General features: G+C 45.2%; 1 protein-coding gene across 1 annotated transcript; it reads right to left on the reverse strand.

The window, feature by feature from the left end:
• Positions 1–795: 795 nt before the first annotated feature.
• On the reverse strand, positions 796–10,184 carry LOC125460911 (probable G-protein coupled receptor 139). Its single transcript, XM_048549124.2, has 3 exons — positions 10,046–10,184; positions 1,003–1,694; positions 796–867 (listed from the first exon to the last, which is right to left on the reverse strand). Exons 1-3 carry the CDS (start codon positions 10,182–10,184, stop codon positions 796–798), a joined length of 903 nt encoding a protein of 300 aa, XP_048405081.2.
• Between the last annotated feature and the right edge of the window lie 12,619 nt (positions 10,185–22,803).

Consider the following 22,803-nt stretch of genomic DNA (forward strand, 5'->3'; position numbering starts at 1 on the left):
ACAATGATTTTCATCACCACCAGCTCAGGCACTGTCTCTCTTTCTGTGCAGACAACACTCGCCCTCACGTTGAAGAAATCTCATTCCTTTTTCATTCAGCAGTTGCAGAAAGTGCTGATATTTAATCAATAAATCAGAGACATTTCACTCATGACCCAGTCACCCTCTGACTCTCACAAACCAGTGGAAGCATGATGGACTGAATAACTGCCTTCTACGACACAGTGACTCACTGGTTCAGATATTTACACAAGGCTGTGTGATCCATTTTCAATATTTCCTCAAACATTACATTAACAAAGAGTCCAAACAGAAGAGGAGCTAATGAAGGGTTCGTGTGATCACTCACTGAGGAGACAGTTTTCGCATCAATCAGCTTTCCACTTTCTCCATCCGTTGTTTAAGTGAAACCAGATTTGGTGAAAGGATCAATGAAAGTGTTGGTTCCTATCCAAACAAGAAACGTTGTGAAAGGAGATTTTCTGTTCTCACAGCACTGGAGACAATGTGGAGATCCCATTGTAACTGAAGAATAATTGACAAGTGTCTTTGAGAAACATCAGGTGAAGGAGAGGCTGACTCTGCTGAGACAGCATTTCACCCACAGCACCATCATTCCAATTTATCTCATCTGGAGCAGATTCTGTAGAACTGACCAAACTGTGTATGTATCACAGATATCAGGGAGAGACAGGGACTGACCCCACTGTGTCTGTATCACTCACACTACAAAGAATTTGTTGTTGAAAATGGTAAATAGGAATTCCTTTTTTTCAGTCACTTACATTCTTTCAATCATTTGATGAAGTTTATGATTCGTGTAAATGGATACATCACCACAGTCTTCATCTCCTCCCTGAACTTAGTCTGGGTCACAGCATAAATAGCAGTGTTTGTGCAGCAACTCAGGAGCTGGAGCAAGAGCCCAATGTCTCTCACAGCGATGTGTATGTACGGAGTTGCATTGTCAATGTTCATCATGCGTGCCCATATTGAGCTCACCATGAACACTGCCCATAGCAGCATGAAATTTGCAGATATAACAAAAATTAAAATAATGGATTTCCTTCGACTTTCCATCTCTGTGTCTCTGGGACTCTCTCCACTTCTGTGAGCTCGGAGTCTCCTGCGGGCTCTGCTGGTCATTAAAATGTGTCTGATAGTCAAAGCATTCAGCAGCAGGATCAGAATAAATGGAATTCCCGGGGTGAGAATGCAGTGAAGGAACTCAATTGCTCCCCAAGCTTCCGATTTCTGAGCCTCCAGTGTAATTCGACAAAACCAGGGGTCATTCACCAACACATACCAGCCTGTCAGCATGAAATACCAGAAAATATTCTTTGAAAAGCTTAACACTGTGACTGTTCCCAGAACCAGAGCTGCCGTTCTCTCTGTGCAATATTTAGTTTTCAGCTTCTGGCAACAAATGGCCACAAATCGATCAAAGGTGAAAGTGACAGTGAACCAGACTGAACAGTCAGTGGCTGCATAAACCAGGACAGCATGGATATTACAAACAGGGACAGAATACAGGAAAAGAAACCCTTCCCAAAAAACAACTGGAATATGCCTCAGTATCAGGTCGAAGATTAGAACCAATAGATCCATCACAGCCATGGCCGTCAGATAGCGAGTGACACATTTGGAGAGTCCACACTTTCTCTGAGACAATATCACAATTGTCAGTAAATTAACTGTGAGAAAAGGAAATAAATAAAATTATTACACATCATTTTCAGAGTAAAATGAACCAATTGGATTTCTGACATTTTTAAATTTGTCTTCATGTTCAAGGATTTAGTGACGTCTTTATCCTTCGGACAGAGATATCTCATAAACTAAGCAAAGGCCATCAAACAATATCACCAATTTGATTGTTTAAAATAAGAACAAAAATTATTAAAACTGTCTGAACATTTCCTGTCAGTTCAGAGACATAACAGGAAGTAGTAAAAAGCACAATAGTGAATGTTAATTTTTAGAAATGAAGCCTGAACACAGTTATTATGGAGAAATCAGCCTAAATGCCTGTTGGAGGTCATTACCCAATGACCTTGTATTACTGTGAGAGGGACTCAGACCCAGTTCCTGCTCCTGATCATTACCCACTGACCCTGGGTTCGTGTTCGAAGCAACAGACTTGCTTCCTGTGATGGATCATTACCCAGTGTCCTTGGTGCATGGGGACAGAACTTTTCCTTCTTTTATTCGAATCTGTTCTCATTTGTGTTTTTTTAATTTATTTCATGGAATATGAATGTTTTTGGTGAGTCCAGCATTTCCTCACTCTAATTTCATGTATCACGTTGGTTGTAGATTATTGCAATCTGAGGGGTGTCGCTGCACCCGCTGGGCTATTTGGGAGAGATCATTGTCTTTAGTCCCAGCTTCAGTGAAGGAAGTTGATATGTTTCCTCATCTGGAAATGAAGGGGAACTTGCTCAGTGGTGTACCCTGAGTGTGCTGTCCATGTCTTTTGAGAGGTCAAGATTTGTACTTTGGAAGGTGCTGTCAAAGGAGACTTGGTGAGTCACTGCAGAGCATCCTGTAGGTGGTACACACTGATGCCTCTGTAGGGGCAACCCATCTGGGAGTAAGTTTTCGGAGACAGCAGAGTTCAGGCACATAGTAGATGATTCGAGTGAGAACTTATAATTTGCAAGGACAAGTACTCGAGACACTCCATGCAGGGCTGTTTCAAATGCACTCTAATCTCCTACAAACGAATTCTCATTTTATACTTTTCCTTGTTCTTCATTATCACTGCAGCATATGTTCCCTCCCGCTGCGTATTACTGGTCAATAATGCTGGGTTGTCCAAAAGTGATTGCGTCCTTGTTACATCGCTCTATATGAGCAATTTTCTTGCTGCTGTTTTCTGATTCACTCATTTTGGTGCATTAGAAGTTTAACTTTGAATTGATATTCTGCATCTCTCGGATACCATGTCACTCTTATATTCTAGTTATGGCATCTGTGATCTGCTAAATCTGTTATCTCATACCTGGATATACCAGAGACAGGGAATGTCAATGTTCCCATTACAAGGAGAACATGGTATTTCAATATGCATGGCAATCCTGCTCGTCACTGTGCTTGTTAAAACATAAAAGATATCTCTTCCATTGCCTCAAGTTAGTTTTTGAATCTTGCCTTCAAACGCGCTTGGTGATTTTTTATCTGTTTGGAAATATGTGAATCCATAACTAGTTCAGAAACAATGTCTATTATTATCTGGAAGAATCATAACTAATCGCAACTTGTCATATTATAATTGTTTGATTAAAAAAATCAAAAAAAATCTGCTTGCTGTGACATGTCTGACCTATATTGGCCATTGCAGTTGGACATTCTACTGTATTTTAGACAGACGGCCGATTGTGTTCCTTGTTGAGACTACATTAGGCAGGGCTTTCCCACACTCTCTCCAGCTTCTGTCAGCCATGTCCTGCAAAGCTTGTCAGAGGCAGTCATTGGCCATTTTATGTTGCTTAGTCATGGGCAGCCCTGCCAGCAACTGAGAGCTGGATGTAGAGGGAGTGGATATTTTAGGTGGATGATTGGGGCCTTTTCACAAGTGGCCTGCTTTGTGCATTTTGATGTGGAGACATTTGTGTGTTGTTGGAAATGCAATACATGTGACTTGTAGGTGGTGGGTTGGATCATATCAGGACAGTCATACTGGGCGAGGAGCTGGAACCTCGCTGGCAGAGCCAGAGGGTGTTTGGTGAGAAAGCCAGAAACACACAGACAGAGGTTGGAGCCCTCACGAGCCTTCAACAAAACAGGTAGGATCGAGCTGTGTGTTCGGGAAGGACAGAGAGGCAGCAGAAATAAATGGATCATGTCAGAGTCAGGTAAGATGGGCTTAGGAACAAAACTAATATATTTTCTTCAACTCTCGCTCCTGGAGAACAGCCAGGAATTCTGGAGAGCACCCAGAGGAAATGATAGCACAGACAAAGGATGAAAATTTTCCAAACTTAGTGTCCAGGATCAAATAAAATGATTTGCCTCCTGTTGTTAAGAATATTGTAAGGACCTTTCTAAAAACCATGAGAAGATAGAATCATTTGATGCACTTTGTTTTAATAGCTTGAAGCAGCTTATGTGAATAGAACTGTACTATCTTTCACAGTTCATTTTAATGGTCGCTAAAGGATTTATGTCACAGTAATAATGATTAAGAATGAGTAACAAGGTCTTTTTGTCAAAGTTATTATAGAAACGAATCTGTAGGTGGACAATGCCATCCCAGAGAGATCGTGACCATCACGAGAGGTAGCTGTGATAAAGCTTAAACCACATCAGAAATGAGCACTGCCCCATTCAATGGGGTGTCCAATGGGCAGCTGAGGCAGCAAAGATCGTCCCAGGTATCAAGTACCACAGGCAAGGTGCTGATTGCATTTAGTGAAGAGAGAAAAAGATGCTAGTGTCACACTGCACTCAGCATCACTTCATAGAACGTACTGTGTAAACGCACACCATGGGAGAGAGTTCTCTGCTGCAGACAATGGGCAGGTGTTGGTGCTGGAAAGGAATGAGAAGAGATGTAACAAAGTTCTGTCAGTTATGTGCCCTCATTGATCCACTTAGCCCAGTCCAGTATTGCATCTCACACCAGGCCAGACCAAAGTGTTCTTGCGAACAGTTACAAACAGACTTCACAGGAACCCTCTCACTGAGTTTAGGAGAAACTGCCTGTTGGTCAGTCGTGACTAATTTAGGGGTTGTGTCAATCCTATACCGCGTGAGCTGAATGGACGACTCCTGTTTCTAGTTCTTATGATTATGGGAAGTTTGTAATTAGATGGGAATCAAGCAAAATTCCAGACCCCCTCCCACTGCAGAGCTTAGGTGTGTGTAAGTCAATGTACAAGGCATGAAATAGAGAATGAGCTGAAACCTTCCAGGAGATGTCAGAGGGATGGGCAGATCTGTTGCTCAGTATCCCAATGGGATTGAGGGAAACACCATGTGGATTGATTGGATTTACTCCCTCGGCGTTAATGACAGTAATGGGAATGAGATTGCCAGGGGACGTTGTGACTGGAAATGAGGAAATAGGGCAGACAAGTGAACCGATTGTGAGAAAGTTGTGAACGTCTCTGCACGGACTGAGACTAGAAGTTCCTGATCCACTGATCAGATAGGACAGGGAGGTTGAGGCAGGATTGGAACAGGCTGACCTGTCCAGTGTCGGAGATAATGTCATTGTGAAGGTCATGTTAGAGGAGCCAGGAATCACACTACAATGGGTAGGGTATGATGAAATTATCATTATATATAATACATGTGCCTGTATAGACAGGAGATGGAAAGGTCATTGGCGAAAAGCTCACAATTGGAGCAAGTCACTAATTGATGTATCTTTTCTGCAAGATTACACTCCAGGAGTAGTTGGACCATTCCATCGATGGGAGCACCAAGTGTTACGGGGATAGAGCTATGGTTAGGGACAGCAAATTTGGGAATGATGATGAGATTGTTGGGTCGCTCCACAGATCAACAACAATACACAATATACAAAACCCCGAGCAGAGTACAACAGTTGATGGAGAACTCCAGAAAATGGACCAGTGTTTGTAAAGACAATAAATGTTGATAGGATAACGTGCCCCATGAGAAGGGACCTGTTGCTATAAACAACACAAATATTGGGTGACGCGAGTGGTGTTCAATCCTGACACAAGCACTGGAAAGGTTTTAGTGAAACAAGTGATGACACAGGCACCTTAGCCTCATGGAGCAGGGTGACCAATACCTGGCCCAGAGTATGGGAGAGAAAGGTCGGACTGTGATGAAGTCTGCTCAATGACGTTGTTCCTATACCAACATAGACAACTCCATTTTAAATGCACTTGATTTGGGCCAAAAGCTTCTGACATTAAGTTCACAACTTGAGCAAACTTGGAAATGTAACAAGCGATCAGGGCAGACACCTGAGTACGGACTAAGGCCTGACATGGATAACACAGAGCCAGACCATAGCATAAAGGTGCCATTCCTGATCCATTCATAAATCAATCAGCGTGCAGAAAAATATCTCCGATGCCACAATCAGAAATGATGGCTGCAGTTCTTTTGGAACAATGGTACTTGAGCAGAGAAAGAAAAACCTGAGACAAAATGATAACGATGAGGTAGTCCTGTGTATAACTAATGCTCACTTGTTTAATCTGTCATAGCACAGAGACCACAGGCTGGTCAGCTGCCAGCTCAGGGGTTTAACACGTCTGTATGGTGTTAATGTGGAATGTGTTAGACATGATCATACACTGATGGTTAAGTAGGTAGCCTATTCAGCAGGATGTACCCCTCTGATATACAGAATGGAACTGGCAGTTAATGGCTTGAAATGGAGACAAAATGACCAGCGAGGTCATTAGAACTGAAGATGCTGGAGTCAGAGATATCACAGTGTGGAGCTGGAGGAACACAGCAGGCCAGGCAGGATCAGAGGAGCAGGAGAGTTGATGCTTCGGTTCGAGACCCTTCTTCAGAAATGGTGATGGGTTAAAGGAGCTAGGAAATAAATAGTGAGAGGATGGGTGGGGCTGGTGAAGCTGGATGGGAAGATGATAGATAAATGCAGGAAGTGAGTGATGGGGATTGGTCAGTGGGATGGATAGCTGGGAGAGAAGATGGGCAGATTGTGTCAGGTCAATGAGGCAATGATGAGAGAGAGGGTTGGGCATGGGATGAAGCCAAGGAGCCTCATACAAACTTAGGGGATGAGTTTTATTGTCTTACACATTGCTGCTGGCGTCAAATTTGCAAAATCTAAGACTATTCACTGTTTTTACACCAACGGGTGCCACTGACACCGTGAAAGCTTGGTGTATAATTTAAATTTCTGGACAAATGTTCGGTGATACCTTTTGGAAGATTATGTGCCGGTGAAAATTGTACAGTGAATGGCAGAAACCATAGCAGTATTAGTATGCCCCTTCGGAGATTGAAAATGCAGAGGGATCTGGGTTTGCATGTCCACAGGTCACTGAAGGTGGCAGCACAGGGAGATAATTGACTCAAAAAGTCCTGTGGCATTGTTGCCTTCATTGGAAAGTGCATTGACTAAATGTATGGATAAGTTGTGCTGCAGATTTGTGGCACTTTACTGAGGCCACAGTTGAAATATTGCAGACAGTTTGGATCACCACAATGCCAGAAGAATGTGGATGTTTTGGGGAGAGAAGAGAAAAGGTTGACCAGGATGTTGCATGGTGTGAGGGATTGTAGCGATGAAGCAAGGCTGGATAGACTGGGGTTTCACTGGAAAGGAAAAGGCTGAGTGCCGACCTGACACGAGGTTATGAGATTGGGAATGGCACAGAAAGAGTGGGAAGTATAAGGCTATCTTGCAGGGTGAAGGGGTCAATTATCAGGGAACGTGAATTCAAATTTCAGGGGCAGCGGGGAGGAAAGTTTAAAGAGATGTGTGAGGCAGGGTTTTCACACAAAGGGTGGTGAGTGCCTGGAACGTGCTGCCAGAGGAGGTGGTGGAAGCAAACACGACAGCAGCATTCAGGAAGCACCTGGACAAATACATGAAAAGGAAGGGAATAGAGGGATATGGATCCTGTGAGTGAAGGCAGCTTCAGTATGAAAGGGGAAAATAAGTCAGCGCAGGGTTGTGCTGTATCGTTCTTTGCTCTTTCCTCGATATCAAAGAGAATGGGTAGTGTTACGCAGTATCTTTCAAAGTTCTCCTGTGTGGTCCCATCAGTGACTGAACATCTCACCCGAACCCATGGGGAGGGACAGTAATTGTGTGGGACACATTATACACTCCAGCAAAAGGTCTGAGCCTTTGCAGACAACATTGACTCTCTGTCCACTGCCCTCGGGATTGTGGAATTGGGGAATGAATACACAGACACACCGATGGATTTGAACGATCTCCCACATCCTGCTTCCTGCACAGGAATTTAAATTGGCTGTCTAACATGTGGATAAAGACGGTAGAACCATATAATGTTATAATCCGAGGCTCGGGACCTGGAAAGGATAACACCATAAGACCAGAAGATATAGGAGCGAACCTTAGGCCATTCAGCCCCTTGTGTCTGCTCTGCCATTCAATCATGGGTGCTAAGTTTCTCAACCCCATTCTCCCACTTTTTCCCCGCAACCCTTAATCCCTGTGGCAATTAAGAACCTATCCAACTCCTCCTTCAATATATTCAATCACCTGGCCTCCAATGGTTCTGTGGCAGGGAATTCCAGAGATTCACTGCTCTCTGGCTGAAAACATTTCTCCTTATCCCCGTTCTAAAAGATAATCCTTTCCTCTATGCTGTGCCTTCGGGTCCGAGTCTCTCCCTTACTCAATCTGCCTGAGAGTAAAATAACATGAAAGAATGTGGGAAAACAAAGTTGGGTGAGACACATGGACTTTGAAGTGTGGAAATCTGCACCATGCTGTCATCTGTACAAAGCTTGTAGGTGTTCTGCAACTCACCAAAGGGAGCTTTAATCTTCAGTGCTCACGCTCCCTCTATATCTGTGCCTGTGGAATATACAATTACTGTGCTGTTTCCCTGAAATCCTCTCAACAATTCGTCACACTGCCCCCTGGAAAAAAACCATCATCCTGACTTTTCTTTCCATACGTCGGATGTGGGGATCGTTGGCTTTGCCGGCATTGATTATCCCATTCCTCACTTCCCCAGAGAAGGTGGTGGGGAGCTGCCTTCTTGAACCATTGCAGTCCATGTGCTGGACACAGACCCACAATGCCCTCAGGGAAGGAATTCCAGGATTTAGACGCAGTGACAATGAAGGAACGGTGATGTATTTCCAAGTCAGGATGGTGAGTGTTTTGAGGGGATACCTGCAGCTGGTGAAGTTCCCCTGCATCTGCTGCCCTTATCTCCATCGCCAAACGTTCCGAAAGGATACGCTCACCTTCACCACCTGGAATGTCGACAAAGTGGGGAACTGCACAGAAATCGAGGTCCCATTGTGGGTTGGATCTGGACAGCAGGCAGCAGCTCAGGGGAACGCTGACATTTGGAAACACATCCACTGGTTAGTTTTTGCACTGTCCAGCTTCATTTACACCTGGATGTTGCAGAACAGCAGAGCTTCGATCTGATCTGCTGATGATGTGAACAGTTTATTCTGTGCCTGTTGCTTGCACAGTTTAACATGAGTGTAGTCCTGTGTGTAGCTTCTCAGGGTTGGCACCTCATTTGTTGATATGCTGAGTGCTGCCCCAAAAACAGTTAACAAGGAGAGGGAATGGGGCTACACTTTTCCATGATGTCTCCTGTGAGGACTAGAGTGCCCTATGGAAGCAGAATCCAGCAAGAAGACAACAAACCAGGAAAGGAGAAAGAAAATTGTTCAAAGGTAGACCAGGATCATAAATCACACGGAAAATTGTGCTTTACTAATTCAAGTATCAGTTCAATTCAAAAGGGGAAGAACAGCATAGAAATTCAAAGCGGGTTGCAACGAAAATATCAGATCAACATACATGGAACATTGGGTATCAAAATGTTTTCTGGACTAAATTATTCTATTTTGCTAATTAATGTTGGTGATGGGGAACAGTGCCCTGAAGTTTCAGAAACAATTGCAAGAGCAAAACGACAGCAAATACATCTCCCCATTACATGTTAACTGGAAAGGTTCGAATGGGATATCAAAAGTAAATAAATCCAAAGAGCTTGCTGAATCACCATCCATCAGTTGCAACCAAAATAAATATTTAATCGGAAATGATGCAAGATTGATTAAATATGGAGCTAGAGGTGGAGGTGTATGCATCATCGAGGGGGTATTGGGCAGAACTGGCAAGGGAGAGAATGTCAGGTTAGACTTCAGTTCAGGGTGAAATCGAACAGTGAAGTTATGAGCAGTCTGGTACAATGTGAGATGTTGGTAAAGGATGGGATTGAGTGAGTGAACAGGAAACAGACTTTGTGTCAGTGACAAAAGACAATGGATCTAGTCTTCCCAAGGCTTAAGTGACAAGAACAGTAAGTGACAGAAAGGTGGTTTATACAATTAATAACACAGTACTGAGACTTACCAGGGACACCAATAATAGCCAGGATGGGATAGAAAATGTGCTGAATAGTCAGAATTACTATCTGAATCTGAGAACCTAATGGCATCCGATCATAATTTGCCGAAAGATACTCAATCATATCATGGAAACTCCTGCCCATTGCTGTTGCCTTCCACCCTATCATTCCCAGATTCCGATCTGTCCTCTCCCTCTCTCTCCAGCTGCTGTTAATCTCAGGATGACGCTGCCGCTGACACTATGGGATAACTCTTTGAAAGGATTGCCTTATTAATGGAAGACCGAAATTCTCCAGTGATACAATGAAGCTCTTTGGAGACGGCTGTTAATTACAGTCACTGAATAAACAGGTTCAGTTAACCAATGTCAATCCAACAGTTGTTGTACCACAGTAAAGGAGAAAATATCCCTGGTCTGGGGGTGATGTATGGAGGTTTCTGAGGGAAGGAATGTTGGAAATGGTGAAGCACTGGGTCACATTTTCAATCCTCTGTGAATGTAATAATGGTACCACAGAACTGGGGATACTGCATATTTGGTAAATTCCATCATCAGGAGAGAGGGAGAGAGAGAGAGAGAGAGAGAGAGAGTGGGAGGGGGAGAGAGAGACAGAAACAGACAGCCAGACAGACAGAGAACTCCTGTAAGTACAGTCTGGTCAGACTAACATCAGTGATGGGATGAAATCCAGAAACCGGAACACAATGAGAATCAGATCAAAAACAATCCACTTGAAGGAATTGTTGTTACAATGAAAGGGAAATGTGGGCTTTGGATGCGAAACACCTCAGGCGAGGATAGAGAAAAGTGAAAACATTGAAAACAGGATCAGGAGAAGTCCAATCGGCCCTTTGATCCTGCTCCCACATTCATTCTGATCATTGCTGACCCTGTTCAACATTCACCCCATATCCTTTTCTCACTTTGGCTGAAAGCCTACAAATGACTCCTTTCGTAATTATTCAATGTTTTGACCTCAATCGCTCTATTTGGTCAGGAATTCTACAGGCTCACCATACGCTGTGTGAAGACTTTTCACCTCATCTCAGTCTAAACTGGTCTTCACTGTATCCTTCGATTGTCACTTCTGGTTCTGGATTGCCTGGTGGTTGGGAACACTCTTCCTGTATTCACCCTGTCTCAGGATGTTCTAATTTTATATGTTTCTGTGAGAACCCCCTTGTTCTTCAAAACTCAGTGAACATAGTCTGAACACTCTGTCTGCTGCTGTTCAAATTTTATGTGTTTCTATGAGAATTCCAGAGATGAGGTGAGAGTATCCACGCTTGACATCAAGGCCAAACGTCAACAAGTGTGTCATTAAAAAAACCTGAAAAATGGAGAAACATATGGAAAAGGGACAAGGATAGGGCACTCGCCCCTTCCAGCGTGCTCCCCCACTCAATAAGATCATGGCTGATCTGATTTTAAACTCAACTCTACATTCCTGTCGATCCCTGATAATCTTTCATCCCCTTGGTCATCACGAAGCTATTTACCTCTGCCTCCCGAATATTTGGATGTTCTTTATCCACTGCCATTTGCGGAAGGGATTCACAATGCTCTGAGAGAGAAAATAAATCTTTATCTTTATTTAAAATGAGTGACCCACTTATCTTTAAACTCTGACCCCTTCTTCTCCAATCTCCCACAAGAAGAAACCTCCTTTCCACATCCAGCCAGTCAATACCCCTGTCTAGCTGATTCGTAACCCCCTGTCTCTTGTATTCAATTCCCCGCACAATAAAGCAGAACACTTTATCAGCTTTTATTTTCCTCATTCACCTTTGATGTAGAAGCGGAATAAATGTCTTTTCTTTAGAGCACATGTTCAATGGTCAAAGGGGAGGCTCTGACCTCCTGGGATTATCGATAGGCTATTAATCCAGAAACTGAGCTGAAGATCTGGAGACTCGGGTTTGAATCCCACCACAGCAGATGGTGTCATTTGAATTCAATGAAAGAAATCTGAAAGTAAGAACATTCTGATGATCATGAAACCATTGTCGATTGTCTGAAAAACCCATTTGCTTCACAAATGTCCTTCAGGAAAGGAAATCTCCCATCCTCACCCGGTCTGGTCCACATGTGACTCCAGTCCCACAGCGAGGTGGTTGACTCTCACCTGCCCTCTGAAATAGCCGAGCAATCCATATCGTCGCATCAATCAGGGCAAAGTCTCAACAAACAAATGGAACCAGACAGGCCACCTGGGCACCGAAAAAGACAATGACAGAAACAGCCCTGTCGCCCCTGCACAGTCCTCCTCACTGACATCCGGTGGCTCGTGTCAAAATTGGGAGAGCTGTCTCACAGACTGAACAAGTAAGAGCCTGACCCAGTCACACTCACTGAATCATACCTTACAGACAATGTCCCAGACAGCAGCATCACCACGTGCTGTCCTCCCATCAATCCTCCTCCATATTGAACAACACTTGGAGGAAGCACTGAGGATGGGAAGGACACAAAATATCCTCTGGGTGGGGGATTTCAATGTCCATCGCCAAGAGTGACTCGGCAGCATCGCTACAGATCGAGCCGGTCGGGTACTGAAGGACATAGCTGCTAGACTGGGTCTGCGGCAGGTGGTCAGAGATACAGAAAGAGGGAAAAACATAATTGACCTCATCCTCACCAATCTGCCGGCTGCAGATGTACCTGTCCATGACAGTATGGGTAAGAGTGACCACTGCACAGACCTTGTGGAGACAAAGTCCCACTTTCACATTGAGAATCGTGTCGTGTGGCACCATCACCGTGTCAAATGGGACACACTTTGAACAAAGCTCGCAGTTCAAGTTGGGGCACCCATGAGGTGATGTGGGCCATCAACAGCAGCAGAATTGTACTCCAGCACAATCTGTAACCTCATGGTCCTGGATATCTCCAACTCAATCATTCCCATCAAACCAGGGGATCCACACTGGTTCAATGTATAGTGCAGGAGGGACTGTCAGAAACAACATCAGGCAGGCCTGGAGATAAGGTGGCAACCTGGTGAAGCTACCAAACAGGATTCCTGGTAAAACTAAACAGCAAAAGCAGCAAGTGATAGGTACAGCTCAGTGATACGTCAGCAAATGGATGAGATCTGAACTGTACAGTCCTGCCACATCCAGTCATGAATGTGTGTGAACAATTCAACAACTTCCTGCAAGAGGAGGTTCCACAAATATCCACATCCTCAATGATGGAAGAACCCTGCGCATCAGTGCAAAAGATAAAGCTGAAGAATTCAGAACAATCTTCATCCAGAAGTGCCGAGGGGATGATCCATCTCAGCCTCCTCCAATGGTACCCAGCAGGACAGATACCAGTGTTCAGACAGTTCAATTCGATCCACATGTTGTCAAAGAACATGTGAAGACACTGGATACTGCTAAGGCTATGGGCCAAGACAACATTCCAGCAATAGTCCTGAAGGCATGTGCTGTCGAGCCTGCATTCCCATGGCCATGCTCTACCAGTAAAGTTACAACACTGGTGTGTGGACTGCAATGTGGAAAAGTGCCCCGTCATGTCCTGTTCCACCAAAAGCAGGACAAATCCAATCTGCCCAAATCCTGCTCCGTCAGTGCCCTCTCAATCATCAGGAAAATGATGGAAGGTGTCATCAACAGCGTTATCAAGCAGCACCTGCTCAGCAATAACCTGCTCAGTGACACCCAGTTTGGGTTTTGCCAGGGCCTCTCTGCTCCTGGCCTCATTGCAGCTCTCGTTCAAATATGGACAAAAAGAGATGGAGTCTAGAGATGAGGTGAGAGTGAAAAGCCTTGACATCGTTTCTGCATTGGACCATTGGTGGCATCCAGTACTGGATTCAATGTGTATTGGAGGCAAACCCTTCACTATTTGGTGTCATTGTTGGCATCTGGGAAGATGGTTGTGGGTATTTTTGAGTCAGACATTTCAGTTTCAGGATATCGCTGCAGTAGTTCCTCAGGATAGTGTCACAGCTCCATCGTCAGGTCCAAAATGGGGACATTTGCTGATGATTGCACAATGTTCAGCACCACTCATGACTCCTCAGAAAATGAAGTTATCCATGTCCTAATGTAACTAGATCTGAAGAGTGTCCAGGCTTGAGCTGACAAGTGGCAAGTAACATTCGTGCCTCACAATTACCAGACAGTGGCAAAGTCCAATAAGAGACGATCCAACCACTGCCCGTTGACATTGAAAGCAGTTACCATCACTGAATCCCCCTCAATCAACTCTCTGGAATTACCATGAAACAGAAACTCAACATGGCTCACCATATAGATACAGCGGTTACAAGTCCAGGTCAGAGGTGAGGAACAGTGCGGCGAGTAACTCACCTCCTGACTCTCCAAAGCCCGTCTGCCATCTCCAAGGCACAAGTCAGGAGTGTGATGTAATACTCCCCACTTGCCTGGATGGTTACAGCCACAACAATACTCAACGAGCTTGACACCATCCAGGAAAAAGCAACCTGCTTGAGGTGATCTACATCCACAAGTATATACTCCCTCCAGCACTGAATAGCAGCAGTGTGTACTATCTACAAGATGCACTGCTGAAATTCACTGGAGATCCTCAGACAGCATCCTCCAAACCTACAATCACATCCATCTAGAAAATCAAGGGCAGCAGATACATGAGATCACCACGTTAGTGAAGGTCCCTTTCGAGGCACTCGCCATCTGAATTTGGAAATATTTCGTTGTTCCTTCACGGTCGCTGGGTCAAAATCCGGGAATGCCCTTTCAAATGGTATCGTGGGTCAACCCACAGCAGGAGGGCTGGAACATTTCAAGAAGATAGATCGCTGTGTGCAGTGACTTTAGTCAGGTCGGACAGGTGGACCTCATAGAATTTGTGCCCTGATTGGGCTTGTTATCCTGGTTCAATCAGGGAACCCTGGCAGGCAGATATAAGCAGGAGTGTCAGGGGTTCTGTTCACACGAGGAGCTGGCTCTGAGTTTGCTGGGTCAGTGTCACGTCATATGCACGTGAAAATGGTTGGTGTCTTGGTGATGGGATGCTGGCCTTCATGGAGTTATTTCAGTGGTGATGAGAGAAAAACATGTCCCTGAAGAGATTCACTTCCAACAGTCGTCTTTGAGTGAGGGTAAACATTCCCACCCTCATGCTGCTAATTGGGAAGCTTGTCTTGTTCAATCCTGCTGTTGGAGACTGGGCCAGTATGTGGAAAGAATGTGCTACTTTTTCTGGTAGAATGACATTGGAGCAGAAAAAAAGAAATGAGAAATTCTCCTGACAACTTGTGGACCCACAGATGTTTTGGTTATTAACAACATAACTTTCCCTGAAGCAGTACATACAAAACCTTTCATCATTTGACAGAGTGACCCAAAGAATAATTTGACTACAACCTCCCTTTCATTCTGAGATGCTCTCAGTTTTACTTGGCTGTTCAAGAACTAGTGGAATCCTTATTGGGAATTTTGACACTGTAAAGATTACTGGTAGAGGTATGTGACTGTGTTTTAATCCTTAATGAGATGCTGAGAGACTGTTTGGTCTGTGGGATTAATGACATTCCAAAGTCAAGGCAGAAAACAGGAGGCAGGAAAGTGGAGGAATCATCAAATCAGTCCAGTTTGTGTAATAGACAGTTAAGATGGTACCGATTGTGAAGCTTAACAGGTCGATTTGCCTTCATGGGCATTTCAAACACCTGGTGAACCAATTTTCGCAGCTGGATAAATACCAATCCCTTGCTAGAAAGCATACATGATCAATTGGCGGGTTTTGGGGGGCAGTGTGCTGTCTTTCCCCAAGGTTGACATGACACAAGCATTCATGCAATTACATTTCAATGAGATTTCCCAGAAGTTTGCGACAATTCATACCCAGAAGTGTTTGTTCCAATATATCTGGGGGAATCATCAGCCATTTTCTAGCGGTCAATGGAGAATATTTAACAATGTCGACCCCAGTTTGTCATTTATCTGTATGACATGCTAATAACTGGGAAGACCAATAAAGAGCATTTAGAGAACATGGACATAGTGCTTACACATTTCTCCACAGCGGAGGTACACCTTAGGAGGGGAAAGTAATGTGTTCCCGGTGCCCCAATTGACCTAATTGGGCTACAGAGTCAGCAAGACGTCGTTATACCCGTTCGAAGATCAAGTGAGGAGCAATCTAAGGAGCCCTGGCTCCCACATCTGTTTTGGAGCTAAGGACTTTCCTCGGATTGGGGAATTATTACAGAAAGTTCATACACAACCTGGCTTCCATCCTGGTGCCTTTACATTTCCTTTTGCAAAAAGGTCAGCCTAGTAAATGACCTTGTAGCCAAGAAGTGGCCTTTACAGAGGTGAAGAAGCAGCTCTCACCATCTAAAGTGTCGGCTCACCCTGATCCCATCGAGATCTGGTGCTGACATGGAATTCCTCCTCATCCTGTATCGGGATAGTGTTGGCTGACTGGTGGCCCACCGGAGAGGAATGCCCGATTGCATATGCATACCATACTTTGGCTGATTTTGAAAGAATATACTCCCAGTTATAGAAGGAAGGTTTGGTGATCATGTTGGGTATGAGAAAGTTCCATCAAAATGTTTACGGATGTAAATTTGTCACAATAACAGACTACAATCCCCAACCCGGATCAATTAAGGAGGTCAGTGCTGTGTCGCCCACAGTTTCAGGTCACATTCAGCAGTGGGCTCTAATGCTAAGTGGATACAATTACAAATTGGAACACTATCCATGAGGATACACCACCCGTGGGACCACAACAAGAAGAATCCATTCTGCCTTTAAACTTCCTGCACACCTTCTGCTCACCGCTGGCAATATCCAACTGTGCACATGATAAGAGTTCATTCCTCACACACGGGGATGACGATTGAAACCTTGGCAGCATCTTGTGCAATACAGCAGCTCCCAAATGTGTCAGTCACAGACACCGGGCCACCATTTCCCAGCAGAGAGTTTGAGTATTTCCTGAAGTCGAATGGCATTCGGACAGCACGATACTATCCACCATCCAAAGGTCTGGGAGAAGGAGCTGTCCTAACTTTGAAGGCAGGTTTAGAGAAACAGCCTCCAGCTTCTGCCCTGACTGCAGCTCAGTCCCCCTTCAGGCTCCTGACAAAGGGCCTGGGGGTTAAAGCCTATTCCCACCCTGATATGACCATTGGGCCCTGCACGAAGGCCACAGTTAATGCAGTTTACCCATCAGCCATCATTGCTGCTGCAAAGCTGTCTGAGAATGCCATGTTCTTCCTTCGGTCTAAGCTGGGATGGTGGGGGGCGCGTACTTGAGCTGCGAGAAGGGTCTCACTGTGGGTGGGATGTATCTCCTGGTCGACCCTGTGGGGGTCATGACCCAGAGGGGAATGATTTCCAACATCCCGCCCACTCATTGCGCGCGAGCTCCTCCTCCCCCATTTACAGCCACTGGGTGAAATCCGGTCAGTGGTTCCTCCTATCCCATTCGGGCTGAAGGACCTGACCTGAAGCATATCTACTCCATCCAGCACCAGGACTTTATTTGCTTGGCCCAGGAGAAGGTCACAGAGCGACACCTTTACTGTGCTCCATGAGGGGGCAGCCTACCGCACCTTCTGGGTGGTAGACGGCATGTGGTGTCACCTGTGCCGAGGGGTGGGGCACATGAGGAGGAATTGCTGCCCCCTGCAGGCTGCCGGAACCATACCGGCGGTCGCTAGTGGCAATGCTACACCTGCAGCACTCCCCACCCCCACCACAGTAACACCGGGAGACCCACACCCGGGGCTCGAGCCGGAGCATTTTAAATTGTGCTGGTGTTGGTCCCAGCATCACAGAGGAACATCCCAAATCCACACCCATGGCTCAGCACTTAACAGGAGGGACTGTCATGGTGCACCTTGAAAGGTAATGCTTTGGTTTTTAGTTAGTTTTTTCATGTCTTGGTTTATTTCTGTGCCTTAAGATGATGCTGGTGAGCGGTAACATTATACAATTTTCACTGTATTTGTAACAAATACATATCCCCAGCACATGTGACAGTAAATAAATAGAAAGATAAATAAATAAACAAACAAACAAGTGAATACCCAAATAAACAGGTAAATAAACAAACAGACAAATAAAATGTGCACAATAAATAAACAGACAAATCAATAAACACACCACTCCCTGGAGGCTGAAGCCTGAATCCAGTACCTATGGAGACGTGGGTTCGAATCCCACCGCTGCCATTTGTGCTGGGACATTGTCGAGCTGAGGACGTTGCGTGATGAGTTCTGTGTCAACAAACTGCACGAAGATGCTCTGTCGTTCGGGTGTCACGGTCTAACACTGCTTCCTCACAGCTCCAACAACACAGGTTTGATCGCAGCCTTGGGTGACTGTCTGTGTGGAGTTTGTACATTCCCCTTGTGTCTGCGTGGGTTTCATCCGTTTGCTCTGGTTTCATCCTGTAGGCCAAAGCTGTCTAAGTTTGGGTGGATTAGCTGAGCTAAACTATCCATAGTGTTCTGGGACGTGTAAGTGGTTGGGTGATAGGGGGATGCGTCTGGGTGAGATGTTCTGAGGGTCGGTGTGGACTTGTTGGGCTGAAGGATCTGTTTCCATCTGTAGGGATTCTATGATTCGACAAAGATAGTGATTGAATTTTTAAACAATCCACAAATTCTGATGAATTTTAAAAAAAAGTTTCTGTCTGATTCTCAGGTGAAATTCAAAACCTGGCCGTAATTAACATTACAAGTGAGGTAGAGACATGAACTGAAACCTACCCTGAGCATTTGCACACACTGGCTGAGAGTTACTGTGTAATCATTAAAAATATCTAATCTTGTCAAGAATGTGAGTTGTCTGTATATTTTACAAACTGATAATCCAGAGAAATGACTCACCATCATAGATGAAACAACTTGAATTCTGATCATTGTTAAATGATGGTGACCGCAGTTTGTCTGCCCCTGACAGGATTATATTTGGATTTCCCAGTGATTGAGGAGAGCCCTGCTCCGAAGCAAGGCCCTCCCATACAGTTAGGGCCCTCATTGCTTCCAGCTACCAGACAGCAATCTCCAGGGTTCTCCAGACCAATGGGCCATCTGAGACAACACGTGACCTCAAACCCTGTTGCCAGAGGACAGGAAGCAATCAGGTGCAGGACTTGGAAATGATTGAACAAAGTACATTCAACTCAGAAGGAAACCAGCTCTGGGACAGAGGATGAAGTGGATTGGAGATTAATTGTTAAGTTACTGAACTTACTCTAATTGTAATGAGTAATTTTTATTGTTCTGTTGAATTCACTGATCTGCGAGTGTGAGGGAGACAGAGGACTATGTGACAGACACAACAGGAGATCCACCGGTACGTGAGGGCAGGGAAAGAAGTGAAAGTGAGGTTTTCTTGGTCGGGGGATCAGATCAGTTTCTGCAGCAGTGAACGTGTGATGTCTCTCTTCTGCATGTTTGACTTTTTGTCGGGTTCTTTGATGACACACTCAGTGACATTTGGCCTTGATGTCAAGCGCAGAGACTCTCACCTCATCTCTGGAATTCATTTCTTCTGTCCACATTTGGACAAAGCCTGTAATGAGGAACAGGAGGTGAGTGGCCTTGGTGGAACCAAAACTGAGCGTCTGGGAGCAGGTTATTCCTTTGTGATTGCTTCTTGATCGCACTGTCGTTGTCCCGTTCCCTTACTCTGCTGCTGCACTTCATCAGTCAGTCATTGGCTGGTGGGATTGGTCCTGCTTTCTGTGGACAGGACATACCTGGGTAATTTTCAATCTTGTCGGGTAGATGCCAGTGTTGTAACTGTAGTGGAACAGCTTGGTAAGGGGTGTGGAATCAGACCTGGTTCCTGTTCACTCTCATTACCCAGTGACCCTGGGTTAATGTCGGGAGGAATCAGACTCAGTTCCTACTCTTTGTCTCCGCATCACACTCTATCACTGGGACATAATAATCAGTCAAAGTTTTCCCTCTGATCTCTGCTGAGGGTGACTTTTGGGTCACTCCTTTTCCATCTGGTGTGTATTTTTCTGAAAAAGATGTTTCTCTCCATGTTCAGCTGCATGAAACATGTACAGCTCCCGTGCCTGAGGAGGAATGAATGGAGCTGACCACTGTGCACACAGCAGTGAGCATCCCTACTCTGACTGAATAATGAAGGCAAAGTTATTGATGAAGAATCTGATGCTGGTTGGGCCAAGAGCACGATCCTGGGGAACTGATGCAGATGATTCCTCTGATGGCAGGACTGATATGTGAAGAGGGATTGGGTCTGTTTGGATTATGTTCACTGAGCTTAGAAGAATGTGGGGGTTCTCGTAGACATATACAAAATTTCAACAGCACTTAACAGAGTGAATGGAGAAAGAATGTTCCTCATGACCAGGGACTCCAGAATCAGGGGATACAAACTAAGGATACGAGGAAGGCAAATTAAGACTGAGATGGGTTGAAATTTCTTCACCCAGAGTGTGTTAAACCCTTCAAAAAGCTGGCACATTCATTGCCTTTTAGCAAGTTTGTGATCTTCTTGTTCCATGTTTCCAGCATTTTCAGTGTTTATTAATGATCATCTGGCCTTGAGTCATCTTACTCCACATGGGAAGTAGGAAGTGTTTTGGAGACCTTTTGTCCTGCAGCAAGGTGAGTGAGAGTTCCCTGATAGACAGCAGCCAGACAATGCAGCATTGAGCATGTTAGAGTGAGGGTCCTGGGGAGAGTCACCTTGTCACAGGGACCCTGGGTGGGGGGTGCACAGGGGGGAGACTGGGGAGAGCGACCAGAGGTGAGTGACCTGGGGAGAGTGACCCAGAGGGAGAGTAATCTGGGAAAAGTGGCCCTGACGAGAATAACCCAGGCAGAGAGTGTGGTGGGGAGGTCCTTCCCAAATCTCTTTTTCAAAAACAAGGAGACGCAGAGAATTCCTCAAGGTGTTCAACTTTTATTTGCAAATAAAGCTGTGAGAATGTGAAAAATGGTTTCCCGACTGCCCCCGACGCTCTGGGGCTCGCTACTTTTGTACATTTCTAGTTGCTGCGCTTAATTCGTGTCATTAGCATAACTGATCACATTAGCTTGTATTGTCTTTCTAAATGAATTATCTTCAACCACAATGGTCTTCTACTCTACACTGAACCTATCACATCATGCCCCTGTTGTCTTTAACATAATGCTCATGTATCATGTGATTTGTCGAACCGAACACAATATGCTGCAGTTATTTTCAGCCTGTACTCAACCGTTGCTCATCAGTAACATGATTCTATGCATTGCTCCATTAATTTAATATCACACTGTCATATCAATTTCCATAAGAATGACCTGGGGCACAGTGAACTGGAGCAGTGAGCCTGAGCAGAGTGAGAAGGTCATCCCTGGAAGGTAGAGGTGGCTGCCTATGGAAGGCTGTGGACTCTCAGCCTACCCCCTGCCCTCTCACACTCCCTCCTCTACTATCACCCTCCATCACACCCATTCACATACTCTCATGCACTATCACTCTCACTCATTACCGCTCACTCTCCTGCCAGCCCTTTCTCACCCTCCATCCTGCGCTCTCACCTTCCTTCTGCACTCTCACACTCCCTCCTTCCCACTCACCCTCCCTCCTGCCCACTCACACACACTTGTGCACTATCACTCCCTTTAATTCCCGCTAACCCTGGTGCTCGATACTTTCTTCAATCCCTCATTGTCTTACATTCTCTGCATTCACCAGCACCCTCTCCATCTTGTTTCATTCCCATTCCCTGCTCCTTCTCCATCTGTGTCCCAGAAAGTATCCTTTGGGAGGGAGTTCAGAATGGGAAGTACTTGCTGGCAGTGAGCTTACTGAATGGACTGGAGCACGAGTGACAAACAACTGATCTTACCCAATCAGATCCTGGAGACCATCCCAGCCCAGAGTGCACCGCACCATCAAGAACATTCCGGATCCACAATTACAATCCGCCCAAATTATTCTCACAGGCGGGATTGAGCCCTGTGCTGCCCCTGTCCTGGGAATGTTTCATATGGACAGTGCCAGGGGAAGTTTACTCTGTATCTAACCCTGTGCTGTCCCTGTCCTGGGACAGTTTCATAGGGACAGTGTAGGGGTTGTATTACTCCATATCTATCCCCGTCCATTCCCTGTCCTGGGAATATTTGATCTGGACAGTTCTTTCCGGGGTCCTGGAATTCGGTAATTCCATACCTTTAGAGGGTGATCTCTTCTGTTTCTCTGATTCTTCATTAACAGTAACATCTTTTATTCATTCCTTCCATTCTTTATCCCCCGTGCGCACAATATTCGGATCAGAAATGTGATTGCTGAATAATCTGGTCAGCAGTGGGAGTATAAAATGAGCAAACTTCACAATTGGCCTTTGGCACCAAGTGGCCTCTCCCCAAGAGGGGATCCAATGAGATGTGGGAATGAAAAAGTTTTCTCAGCTTCGAGTACAGTTTGGATCTTGGTTAAAGGTGGTTCTTCTGGGTCAAAGGATGTTTCTGCACAGATTCTGGTCTCTATTGTGACCTCTCATGATTTGTTTCTGCCTTGTCATCAACTCCACACTCACCCTGGATCTTTCTCACAATGAAAAGAGCTCAGTCCATCAAAGACTCCTCTGACCCTCTCCCCTTCAAACAACTGCACTCCATCACACACCTGTCTCTGAACTTGGAGAACAGTTTGATGGTGTTTCAGACTGAGCTACCAGCCTGCATCAGCATTGACCCACTGTCAGATTTGTGACTTGATCTCCAGATGCCTCTGATTGTCTCTGTATTCTCTGTCTGTCTCGGTGTTGAAGCTTGT

Source organism: Stegostoma tigrinum, chromosome 18 (genome assembly GCF_030684315.1).
Source record: "Stegostoma tigrinum isolate sSteTig4 chromosome 18, sSteTig4.hap1, whole genome shotgun sequence".
NCBI lineage: Eukaryota > Metazoa > Chordata > Chondrichthyes > Orectolobiformes > Stegostomatidae > Stegostoma > Stegostoma tigrinum.